The sequence below is a fragment of the Rhinolophus sinicus genome, linkage group LG03 (genome assembly GCF_036562045.2).
Source record: "Rhinolophus sinicus isolate RSC01 linkage group LG03, ASM3656204v1, whole genome shotgun sequence".
NCBI classification, from domain to species: domain Eukaryota; kingdom Metazoa; phylum Chordata; class Mammalia; order Chiroptera; family Rhinolophidae; genus Rhinolophus; species Rhinolophus sinicus.
In genome coordinates this window covers 71357240-71369811 of record NC_133753.1, presented here as the reverse complement: position 1 = coordinate 71369811, position 12572 = coordinate 71357240, and the positions used below count along the sequence as shown (strand labels likewise).

Below are 12572 nucleotides of genomic sequence, written 5' to 3'. Positions count from 1 at the left end.
GGAAGTTTTTCATCATTATTTGCTCAGTTAGGTTTTCAATTTCTTGCTCTCTCTTTTTTTCTTCTGGTACCCTATGATGCAAATGTTGGTACCTTGATGTTGTCTCAGAGGCCCCTTACACTCTCCTCATTGTTTTGGATTCTTTTCTTTTTTTGCTGTTCTGATTGGTGTTTCTGGCTTCCTTATCTTCTATTGTGCTGATTTGATCCTGTGCTTCATCTATTCAACTGTTGATTCCCTCTAACGTATTCTTCATTTCAGTTATTAGATTCTTTATTTCAGATTAATTTTGTTTTGTGTTTCTATCTTTTTGTTGAAGTTCTCACTGATACCCCTGAGCATCCTTATAACCAGTATTTTGAACTGTGCATCTGGTAGATAGCTTGTCTCCATTTTGTTTTGTTCTTTTTCTGGAGCATTGTGCTATTCTTTTATTTGGGATATGTTTCTTTGTCTCCCCATTTTGGCTGCCTTCCTGTGTTTGTTTCTATGTACTGGGTAAGGCTGTTATGTCTCCTAGTCTTAGTAGACCGTTCTTGTGTGGTAGGTGTGCTGTGGGGCTCGGTGGCATAGTCTCTCTGGTTACCTGAGCTCCAGGGTGTGTCTTTTGTGTAGGTTGTGCTTGTCCTCCTGTTATAATTGAGCCTTGGTTGTTCTTTGCATGTTAATGGGAGGGATGACCCTCAGGCTTATTTGTTGTGAGAACTGGCTGAGACTAAAGTGGAGGAGCTGTTGTGCAGTAGCTGAACATGCAGAGCAGGATTTGCTTTAACAGGGCTCTGGTGCCTTCCCAGTCTGCCCTTTGGGTGTGTCATCTTTGGAAATGGTTCGGTGATGCTCTGGCTTGGTCCAAAGCTGGCCAGTGGGTGTGCCAGCTCCAGGCCCTCCTGGGAGGGGCCCCACCCTAAGCCAAGTTGAGCCACAGCCTGTCCCCTGCTTAGGACTTATGTTATGTTATATTGTATTGTATTATATTATATTGTATTGTATTGTATTATATTATATTAATTATATTATTTTATCTTATATTAAAGAGCCGGTCTTATACTAAAATAAAACTTGGTCTTATAATAATTTTTGCTCCAAAAGAAACATTGGAACTGATTGTCTGGCCAGGTCTTATTTTCGGGGAAACACGGTAGCAGGCCCCCTTGAATCAAAGTCTTCTCTGTGACCAATTATTTCTAGGTGGCCCAGCAAATGTTTTTTTATTAAATAGTAATTCTTTTCAACTTCTTATGAATTGCCTATTTCCCTATGAAGTCCCAGACTCCTACCTCCTCCATCTTAGTCCAGAATGACTTATAGACCTAATTTTGCCTACTGTCTCTGGAATTTTCATGCTTATGTGAATTCCCCGTGTCTTAGTATTAAAACCTGATTTTCTCCTGTTGCTCTGCCTTATGTCATTTTAATTATTCGACTAGCCATAAGAACCAAGGAGTGCAGTGCTGGCTAGGGAGTCAGAGCCAAGCGGTTAATGTTTAAGCTCCCTCCTGCCAGCTTACAAGCTCGCTCCTATAAACTCCTTGCCTGTCCCATCTGCCAGCTCACAAACTCTTTACTTGTCTGTTCACCTAAGTTTTTTTTTCTTTTCCTCTGACTTGGAAACCTGCTTTGCTTGCCTGGTCTTTGTTCCTCCAGGCCAGAAGTGCTGTAAAGTTAAAGACCTCCTCAACCCCCAGAAGCTGTCAACATGGACAGATGGGAATTGGGATATCAATAGTTCAACTCCCTTGCCCTTATAGCAGGATAACCTTGAGATGTCTACTTGACTACCCTGGGGTTCTCTAGAGGGATTAGTTCCAGTTTCCCACAGTAGTAGCTGGCTTGACAATGCACCCTTTGTTGGATGACTTCCCTTCCTCATTTCATTTTTCTCTATCAATGTTCCCTCCATGACGCAAATAAACAACTGGTACTAGTCTCATGATTTACTTCAGGGGAAACCAACAAAGACACCAGGACAGGTACATTATAGCCTAACTACCATTTGTAATACTTTAGATGAATAGATTTGTTTTAAGTTTCAAAGAATCAGTTGAACTTTTTTTTTTCCAATTAAACTTCTGAATAATTTAAATATTGATTTTGTCAGATGGGTGCTACAGTAACCGTAAAGGAATGAAGGAGTAGATATAGGGTGACGATTTTTGTGTTTGCTGAAGGATGGAGGGATTATACGCAGAGCCAAAATATGGAGGGATTAATTCACTTTGTTTGGAATGGTGAATTATAAAAGTTTGTGAAACAAAAACATCAACAACAATTTCACTCTTAAAAATGTCTATAAATATCTCATCAATACATATTCTCCACATTTTCCACCCCACCACTTTTAGGAGAAAATACAAAACACTTTTGCTCTACCATTTCTGATATCTACTTTTCATTGATGATAATAGGTGGAAAAGATTGGATCGTGGGCAAGTTTTCTTTTTTCCTTATTGCTAATTATGAAACTAAACTAGCATAGCCACTTAGGTTAGTGTTTATCAATAAGCTCTGGGTAACACCTGAAAATAATTTGTTTTATTTTCCTTATAAAAATAAGTAAATTTCGTTGACTTATTATTATAAGGAAAATAAAACAACAAAGTCAAATCACTCCTTATTTAGTTAAGGAGTGATTTGACTTAGAAAACTACTTTAGCATATTGAGTTTGTCACTTTACTCTCGTATAAAAGCCTATTTCACATGAAAAACAGTCAGGTTACTAACACTTATTAAGAGATGAAGAACTTTCATTTTCAGTGCCTCAAGATCACTTTTAGAGTCAGTTCTTATTTTACTGCTTTTTTTCTTTTTCATTTTGAAACAATTCCAACTTAGAAAGTCATTTAAAACACAGTAAAAGAATTTCCATGTACTTTCCAGAAAGATAAGTAACTTGTCCAAGTGACACAGGTTGTCTGGCTTTAGAGTCCAAGATCATAATCATTGACCTTGCTATGTTGCCTCTATTTAAAGTTGCATGTAATTTTAAGGAAAGTCAACATGTATGAACATAGACACAAACATATATGCATTATAGAGCACTGATCAATATCACCAAGATTCTTTGCTTTATCAAATAAATCCGCACCATATGTATTTAAACTCTCCAACTGAACTACAGTTTATAAAACTTCTATTCACCAATAAATCACTTGTGCAAAGCATAAGTACTTGAGTAACAGCCTTTCCTGAAATCGGACAATTCCTTTCATGCCTTCTTTCATGATATGTTTCTTTAGCTGGAACCTGTTTATATATATTTACTCCAAAGGCTGTTTTAAAGACTCGGAACATTCAAAAAAGTCTAGTTCAAGGTTTTTTTCTCCAAAGTATTTTCATGAGCAGTAAATTGAAAGTGCATTATTTATAGTTTTGGCATTCTCTAACACCTAGCAGACCTTAGCGTTAATGGTGTTCATTTAACAGAGAACGGAAGAACTTCTAACTTCTGTGCGCCTCCGCCGACAGATACAGAAGACACATATATATCCAAGAAATTTTAAAACAGGAAAGAGAAAATAGGCCTTACAAGTTTGGATTCATTAGTGAAATAGTTTATTGAAGTTTTATGGGTTAAATAATTATGCAGCCTTAGAAGAATTAAGGTATGTAAGAAATGATTATTAAAAACAATCTTCAAAGTTTAAATATAACCTTTCAATAATAAAATTAGGAAATGCATTTTAGAGTTTTAAATTTCAAGTGATATTATTTCACACATGTTACCTTCTCATCATAATGTTCTCATAGGAAAAACATCACAAAATAATAAACACACTGGCAGTGTTTCTTCAGATCTAAAACACAATCAATTGTAACATATAGCACTATTTTATAGGTCCCTAAGAAAAAAAACCTTTCTGCCAATGAAAGTATGACACATCACCGATTATAAACTGCATGTAACTTTTAGAGATATTAAAGGGTGAAAATGTGCTTTTTAGTCTAATGAAATGTTATCTAGAGAGTTCCCAGTAAGTATGCAGGAACCTGTGCGGTAGTGCTCCGTTACATCTGTGATGTGTGATGGCCCAAGTCATCACAACTGTACCTTCCATTTCTTCTCCTCTTCTACCTAACAAGCATAATTACATAGAAATCTAGACATTTATTCCAAAAGGATGTTTGATTTAAGCTTTTGGTAACTCTAACACCGATAAGGAGTTTCATGTTTAAGCATTTTAAGTCTTAATTTAAAAATATGAGCTGCAGAATATTAAAATGGCACCGTAGGTAGATAAAGCTGAACAAAATCATTTTAATGTGGCAAAAGGGAAAGCTAAATAAAGTAGAAATTGAGAACACAAAGAGTGGTATTCCGTGTTGCATCATTCCTAAGCTATAAGAGGGGATCCCCAATATAACTGAGATTTTGTGTCGTCTCCTTTTATGGTTCAAAAAAGCATAGTCCTCTTGTGATGTTATTATATGAGTATACACTGTACATACTCTAAAGGAAAATTTGAATTTAGTTCATTCCAAAATCATCTTTCATATCAACCACCTAGACTTAATAGAAACAACATGGAAAAAATATTCCCTGTGTGCTTTCTTTCACAGCCACAAGGCTGTGATCAAGGCAATAAGAACTAGTAACTGTGGAAGATGAAGCATGTGTGAAGAGTTTCCAGGTAAAGAAATAATGAATTCATCTGACACATCTCTGATTCTTTCTCTTAATTGGTTATCAGCAATAAGCTTTCTTAGTGGGAAAGAAGTTTAAGAAGATAATATACCTCCTGAGGACACAGCTTGACTGACGCTCTCCACTGTTGAGCACAACGGGGCCACTACTCTTAGAACCACAAAGATCACTCTGCTATGTACATTTTCCAGTACTGCTCAGTGGCAGAGATGTCTCAGACATAAAACCATTTTCTAGTAGAGAATGTGCAGGAGACATTAGCTCATTCTGCATCCAAGCTGATTGCGGGTGAGCTTCCGAGTCAGGATTTTACAGACCTTCTTCCTAGAATGTCTGTATTGCTGGTTAGTTCGAGACTATCAACTATAGAATGATACCACCTATTTTTCATATTCTCTTCTGGTATCAGGTTCCCCATCATCATTTTCTGGTTTTAAATCCCGTTATTGTTGGTTTAACTAAATCTTCTCCCCTTCAAGTTGGGACTGGAAATTGCCACAATAGAGTCATTTATGTCAAGGGAACCATAATAGAGGCCATAATGATGTCCGCATTACACACATTCCGCCCACAAACTTTTGAACTTTCAAGCTAACTATGTAACCACATCTTGGATTTCACTTTCTCCTTATATGGGGTCATTCTTCACCTTGAAAGGGGCCAATTTGCTTCATCAACCAGCATAATTATTTGCATAAGAAAACTAATCAACCCCTGTTAATCTAACCAGCACCCTTCATTTGACTAGAGGGCCTAAATGGGAACAGTACTTGCAGCTTTTTGCCTTTATAAAACATGCCTTTTTGTTCTCTTTACAGCACAATTTGAGTTGCTACCTGAATCTGTGTCTCCAGGATTGCAATCTCTCTTTTGCTCAAATAAATGCTTTTTATTCTTTATAACAGCCTGAAGCTTTTCTTAGGTTAACACTCTTTTGGACATAGTACTTGTCACAATTGAATTTTTTTCCTATCCTACATTGTCAACTTCATGAGGGACTGAAATATGACTTACCCACTTTATCTGATTCATTTTTTAGCTCTGTACCTGAAATATTGAAGGTATTCATTAAATTTTGTTAAATAAATGAACAATAAAGAATATAAATATAATAGTTGTGAAAAGGCAAACTGCTTCATAGATTCCCCAAGGAACCCGTGAATTGTGGGGGACTGTCCTTTAGGTTCCAAATCTTGAAAACTTTAGCGATAATAGTTCTTTTTCTCCTCCTCCTCCTCCTCCTCCTCCTGCTTCTTCTTTTTTTTCTTTTGTTTTTTTGATGAAGGTCCTGATTTTCATATTCCCAGAAGCTTCTGCAGGGCATGTTTCATATCTTTGTTCCTTAGACTATAGATCACAGGATTAATGAATGGGGTTCCCACAGAATAAAACAGAGTCACAAGCTTCTGCATTCCAGCTTCATGCTCAGATGTTGGGCTCAGATACATGACCATCACTGAGCTGTAGAAGAGTGTAACCACAGCCAGATGGGACCCACAGGTGGAGAAAGCCTTTCTTCGGCCAGCTGCTGAAGGGACCCTCAGCACAGCTCTTAGGACCAAAGCATAGGACACCATGATGCAGAAGAAAGGAATAAATAGGATCATAGAAATTATGATTGTCCAATACAAGTCCATTATTGGGACTCTAGAACAGGTGAGGGCTAACAGAGGACCGGGGTCACACAGGAAGTGGTCAATAATCCTAGATCCACAGAAGGACATCTGGGAAATGATGATGATCGGGACTGGGAACCAGAGGAAACCAAGTACCCAGCAGCTGATGACAAGATTGTTGCAGAGATGTCCAGTCATAAGAATGGGGTAATGTAGAGGCCGGCAGATGGCAAGGTATCGGTCAAATGCCATAACAGTCAAGAAAAAGCATTCTGTGGAACCCAAGGAGAAGAAGAAGTAGAACTGGAGAAAGCACCCAGAGAAGGAGATGACCTTGGTATCAGAGAGCAAGTTGGCCAACATGTTGGGGACAGTGGAGGTGACATAGCAGATCTCCAGGAAGGAGAAGTTGGCGAGCAGGATGTACATGGGGGTGTGGAGTCTCTGATCCCAGCGCACAGCACAGATGACGGTACCATTGCCCATGAGGGTCAGGAGGTAGACAACAGAGAAGAGCACAAAGAGGAGGACCTGCCTCTCCCTGGGGCCAGGGAAGCCCAGGAGGATGAAGCCAGTGATGGTGCTGGAGTTGCTGGCGATTTTCATGGGTCTGTGAGCTGTGAAAAGGCCCATAATTACTGAATATCCCTGGAGTAGCACAGGGACTTCATTTGCTTTGTCCAAACAAGAAACTGACATTTGTTGATTTGTTCATTATTAAATTAACATTTATTGAATGTTTAGTATTTGCTAGGTATTTTTTTTTTTAGCTACTGGGGATATAGCAGTGAACAAAATAGATCCGTACCTCGCTTGCTTACTTCAGGCAGGAGAATGCAATGTAAACTGACATTACATTGTATCATTCTCTTTTTCTTTTCTTTTAAACTAAATATACTGGATTAGCTCTCTTCTTGGCAAACATCTTTTTGAGCGGAGGCTTGGGTTATTGCTATGTCAAACAGCAGTGTCACAGAGGTGACTGGGATACACATGATCCTTGTACTTAGAAGGGTTTCTATAATATATGAGGTGTGATTAAAAAATACAGTGAATGCTTAAATTAAAAAAAATTGTTACTGTAAAAGACACATTGCCATTAATCCCCCTCAAAACACACACCCTCACTCGAACACTCTTATTCCATCGTTCTAGCCACTTTCTGAAGCAGCTCTGGAAGTCCTCTTTTGTGTCTTTACTTCATTTTCCATCATGACAACGCTCCGTGTCACACATCATTTCTGGTATGGCAATTTCTGTCAAATAAAAACATTACGGTGTGTCCTTATCCACCTTATTTGCCAGATCTGTCACCGTGCAACTTCTGGCTCTTCCCCAAACTCAAAAATGACCATGATAGGTAAACGTTTTGAGTCAATTTAGGACATGGAGGCAGCCGCGACAGCACAACTCAAGACATTCACGACAGAGGACTACCAGAACTGCTTCAGAAAGTGGCAAGAACAATGGGATAAGTGTGTTCAAAGTGAGGGGAAGTATTTTGTGCGGAATTAATGGTAATGTGTCTTTTACTGTAATAAAAACTTTAAGAATTTAAACATTCACCATATTTTGTGGTCACACCTTGTATATCTATGTATGGATGAATGGGTAAGTGCATTTCCTAAGTTCTCCATGAGCAATCACCTAATGCAACTGCTTTTAGGCAGTTGTCTTGTTAGATCATGTGATTCTGGAGCAGGGAAAATGTGGGACTTTTGATATCACTTAAAAATTATTTGACAGTTGATTCAAATTATTTGAATCAACGTAAACTGTTGATTCATTCTCTCTAATACCATTGTGTGTCAATTTCATGAGTAAAACCATTAAGTTTGCTAGAAAAAAACTACCTTAAAAATAGCACATAAGGCCACCTGGATATATATCATGAAAGATAATGTTAACATCATAGTCTGACCATATTAAAATAGTAACCTCTCTAAATTTTAGTTTCTTAAATATAAAATGGGAGTTGCATTACATAACTTTTAATTTTTATCTCTGAGATGTTTATTGTTATGCTAGGGATACTCACAGACAGATAACAGTTTAGTGGTTACCATAGGGTTGGGGGGAAGGGGAAGCGTAGAAGAGGGAAAAGGGAATCAAATATTTGTAATGTAATATTTTGTGTTAGCTATACTTTAACAAAAATCTTTTTGATGAAATTTATTCGGATGTTATTTGTTAGTAAAATTATATAGGTTTCAAGTGTACATTTCTATAACACATCGTTTACATATTGCATTATGTGTTCACCACCCAGAGTCAGTTCTCCTCCCATCACCACATATGAGTATATAAAAGTATGTGCCTTCATCTTTGGCTGGCAATGAAGCCTAAACACCATAACTTGTCAATTCATCATCTTGCTTTTACCTAAAGTAAATAACAAATAGAGGGGTTACTTTAGGATATGCCAAGACGAGAAAGATCTTTCTCATATTGGCTGAATTAGGAGTTGAGACAACACTATAAAAACTTGGATTTTTCCTATTACCTTCCTAGAACTACTGGTCCAGGTTTATTTCTAAAGTTCCCTTATGTCCTAAAATTTTTTTGTTTAAAGTTCAAGATATTTGACCAGGTGGGCTACCATCAATATTTTAAATATAGAAATATCTTTGGATACTTGGATATTCCTTATCAATGGGTTAGGTTCAAAAAATCCTCTCTTCCCTTTGACATTTGGAAATTCAGAAGCAATGCATTTTATGAAAGACAGCAAAGTATTTACCATTTGTATTTCTTTTACCCACTCATAGTTAATTATTTCTGATAGAACAGCTGAATTAACAACTGAATTAACAGTCTGAATTAAATTTTTTTAACCATGAATTAGGAGTAGAACGTCATCAAAATGGCAGCATGAGGTGAGCCTCCTTAAATCTCCCCGGGAATTAACAACAAATGGAAACTATAACTCCACAAAGGACTCCCTGCACAGCCGACAGGCAAGACGAAGAGGCACACTACTGAATTCACCTAAAGGTGGGCAAATCGCATGAGCAGGGGAGGAGGAAAGGTTGAAGTGCGGAGACAGAGCCACGCAGGTGCAGGACACAGACCTAGCTCAGTGCTCCGAGCTCACTGCATCCCAGAACTACCGCAGCTGCAGGAGAGGGAAGAACTTGGACTGCTTGTGCTCTGTTTATGGCCCACAGGGCTGAGGGGACAGCATATAACACGGCTGAACCCAACGCTCACAGCAGAGACCTCGGAGAAAAGACTGAGGGAAGAAGGCTGAAAATGGTGGTTTAAGCCCTCACTGCCCAGCAGAGAATGGAAGCCTTAGGCACTGAGACCAGCCGCCCCTTCCCTACCCTCCCAGAGTTCACCCCGCCCCCAACTGCCCGGTGCCAGAAGCGGAACAGTAGCAGTGTCAGATCAAACGAACACAATATTTGCTGTTCTGAGAACTGTGGAGCACAGATACTGATTCGCAGCCCAACTAGTTCTGGCAAAGGGGAGGGAGCTGTGGAAGCAGGATCTGTTGTGGTGGTGGTCGCTGCCGTTGCTCTGGGCCACGTCTTACAACTCACCGCGCCCCTTACCCCACCTATCTGGGTGGATCCCTGCAGGAGTCAACAGAACTCCTTAAACATACAAGCTCTGAATCTGGTGCAGGAAGAGCTTTGGAACTTTAAAAGCTCTCCGCATACCCACACGTACACTGTGCCCTGTGACCCAGGCAAACTATTAACAGAGGAGAAGCCTGTCTCCCATGTAATCCCCCCATTGTATGAGAAGCTGGAATAGTGCAGAGAAAATATAGCACTACCGTGTGGGAGAGAAAAAAAAGGCAGCAGTCGGAGAAAAAAAAAATTTCTACCAATAATTACTGGCAAACAAAAGAAAGACCTCTTCCTATCAACCTGTTGCAGAAGCCACTCCTGTAGATGTCTAGGAAGAGAAATAATAAATCGGTAATTGCCATGAATAACCAAGGCAACAAGACAGCTCAGAAAGAAAGTGAAAAGTCTCCAGAAAAGGAACTTAAAGATATGGAAATATGTGACTTAAATGACTTAGAATTCAAGATTGCAGTTCTGAAAAAACTCAACAAGATGCAAGAAAACACAGATAGGTGGTTTAATGAACTCAGAGACAAAATCAATGAACAACATGAGCATTTTACGAAAGAGATTGAAATTTTAAAAAAGAACCAAATAGAATTTCTGGAGATTAAGAACTCAATAGAAGAAATTAAGAATGAAATAGTCAGCTTAGGTAGTAGAGTTGACCAGATGGAGGAAAGAATCAGTGACACCAAAGATAGAAACCTGGAAATTACATGGATGGCAGAAGAAAGAGACTTGAGACTTAAAAGAAATGAAAACCTCTACAAGAAGTTTCTGACTCCATCAGAAAGAGCAATATAAGAATAATGGGCATACTAGAAGGAGAAGAAAGAGAGAAGGGAACAGAGAATATATTTAAACAAATTGTCGATGAGAACTTCCCAAACTTGTGGACAGAACTGCATCCTCGAATCCAAGAAGCAAACAGAACACCTGATTACCTCAATCCCAACAGGCCTTCTCCAAGGCATATTGTATTGAAGCTGTCTAAAATCAACGACAAAGAAAGAATCCTCAAGGCAGCCGGGGAAAAGAAGATGGTAACCTACAAAGGAAAGCCCATTAGATTATCATCAGGTTTTTCAGCAGAAACTCTACAAGCCAGGAGGGAATGGAACCAAATATTCAAACTATTAAAAGAGAGAAATTATGAGCCAAGAATAATGATTATATCACTTGATGAGGAAAAAGCATTTGACAAGATACAACATCCATTTATGGTTACAACACTTAATAAAATAGGTATAGAAGGAAAATACCTTAACATAATAAAGGCCATATATGACAAACCCTCAGCTAATCTCATAATTAATGGTGAAAAACTGAAGCCCATTGCTCTACGTTCAGGAACACGACAGGGCTGTCCCCTATCACCTCTGCTTTTCAACACAGTGTTGGAAGTCCTTGCCAGAGCAATCAGGCAAGAGAAAGAAATAAAAGGCATCCAAATTGGGAATGAAGAAGTTAAATTATCACTCTTTGCAGATGACATGATGCTATATATAGAAAACCCTAAAGGTTCCACCAAAAAGCTATTAGAAACAATCAACGAATACAGTAAAGTTGCTGGCTACAAAATCAACATACAAACGTCCATTGCATTCCTATATACTAACAATGAAATCTCAGAAAAAGAAATACAAGAAACAATTCCTTTTGCAATTGCAGCAAAAAGAATAAAATACCTAGGAATAAACTTAACCAAGGATGTGAAGGACCTATATGCTGAAAACTATGACATTTTTGAAAGAAATTGAAGGAGACACAAAGAAATGGAAAGACATTCGTTGCTCATGGATTGGAAGAATCAACATAGTTAAAATAGCCATAGTACCCAAAGCAATATACAGATTTAACACAATCCCCATGAAAATCCCAATGGCATTTTTTAAAGAAGTAGAACAAAAAATCATCAGATTTGTTTGGAATCACTAAAGACCCCGAATAGCAAAAGCAATCTTAAGAAAATAAAACAATACTGGTGGTATCACACTCCCTGACTTTTGCTTGTACTACAGAGCTACAATAATCAAAACAGCATGGTATTGGCAGAAAAATAGACACATAGATCAGTGGAATAGAATTGAGAACCCAGAAATAAAACCACATAAATATGGACAGATAATTTTTGAAAAAGAACCAAAAAACATACAATGGAGAAAAGATAGCCTCTTCAATAAATGGTGCTGGGAGAATCGGATAGCCAGGTGCAAAAGAATGAAACTGGACTGCTTTTTGTCACCATGTACCAAAATTAATTCAAAATGGATCAAAGACTTAAGCATAAGACCTGACACAATAAACTGCATAGAAGAAAACATAGGTACTAAACTTATGGACCTTGGGTTCAAAGAGCATTTTATCAATTTGACTCCAAAGGCAAGGGAAGTAAAAGCTAAAATAAACGAATGGGACTACATGAAACTTAAAGCTTCAGCACAGCAAAAGATACCATCGACAAAATAAAGAGGCAACCAACTGAATAGGAGAAGATTTTTGCAAACAGTGCCTCCAATGAAGGGCTAATATCCAAAGTATATAAGGAACTCATGCAACTCAACCACAAAAAAACAAACAACCCAATTGAAAAATGGGCCGAGGACCTGAAGAAACATGTTTCCAAAGAGGGCATACAAATGGCAAATAGACATATGAAAAAATTCTCAACATCACTAATCATCAGAGAAATGCAAATAAAAACTACAATGAGATATCACCTCACCCCAGTC

General features: G+C 38.2%; 1 protein-coding gene across 2 annotated transcripts; it reads right to left on the bottom strand.

Moving 5' to 3' along the window:
* Nucleotides 1-5938: 5938 nt before the first annotated feature.
* On the bottom strand, nt 5939-11638 carry LOC109438996 (olfactory receptor 11G2). Of its 2 annotated transcripts, XM_074326701.1 has the most exons (2): nt 11610-11638; nt 5939-6842 (listed from the first exon to the last, which is right to left on the bottom strand). In XM_074326701.1, exons 1-2 carry the CDS (start codon nt 11636-11638, stop codon nt 5939-5941), a joined length of 933 nt encoding a protein of 310 aa, XP_074182802.1. The 2 variants fall into 2 exon arrangements, with proteins under 2 accessions (XP_074182802.1, XP_019574743.2); XM_019719184.2 differs by lacking the exon at nt 11610-11638 and having other exon boundaries at nt 5939-6898.
* Nucleotides 11639-12572: the final 934 nt, after the last annotated feature.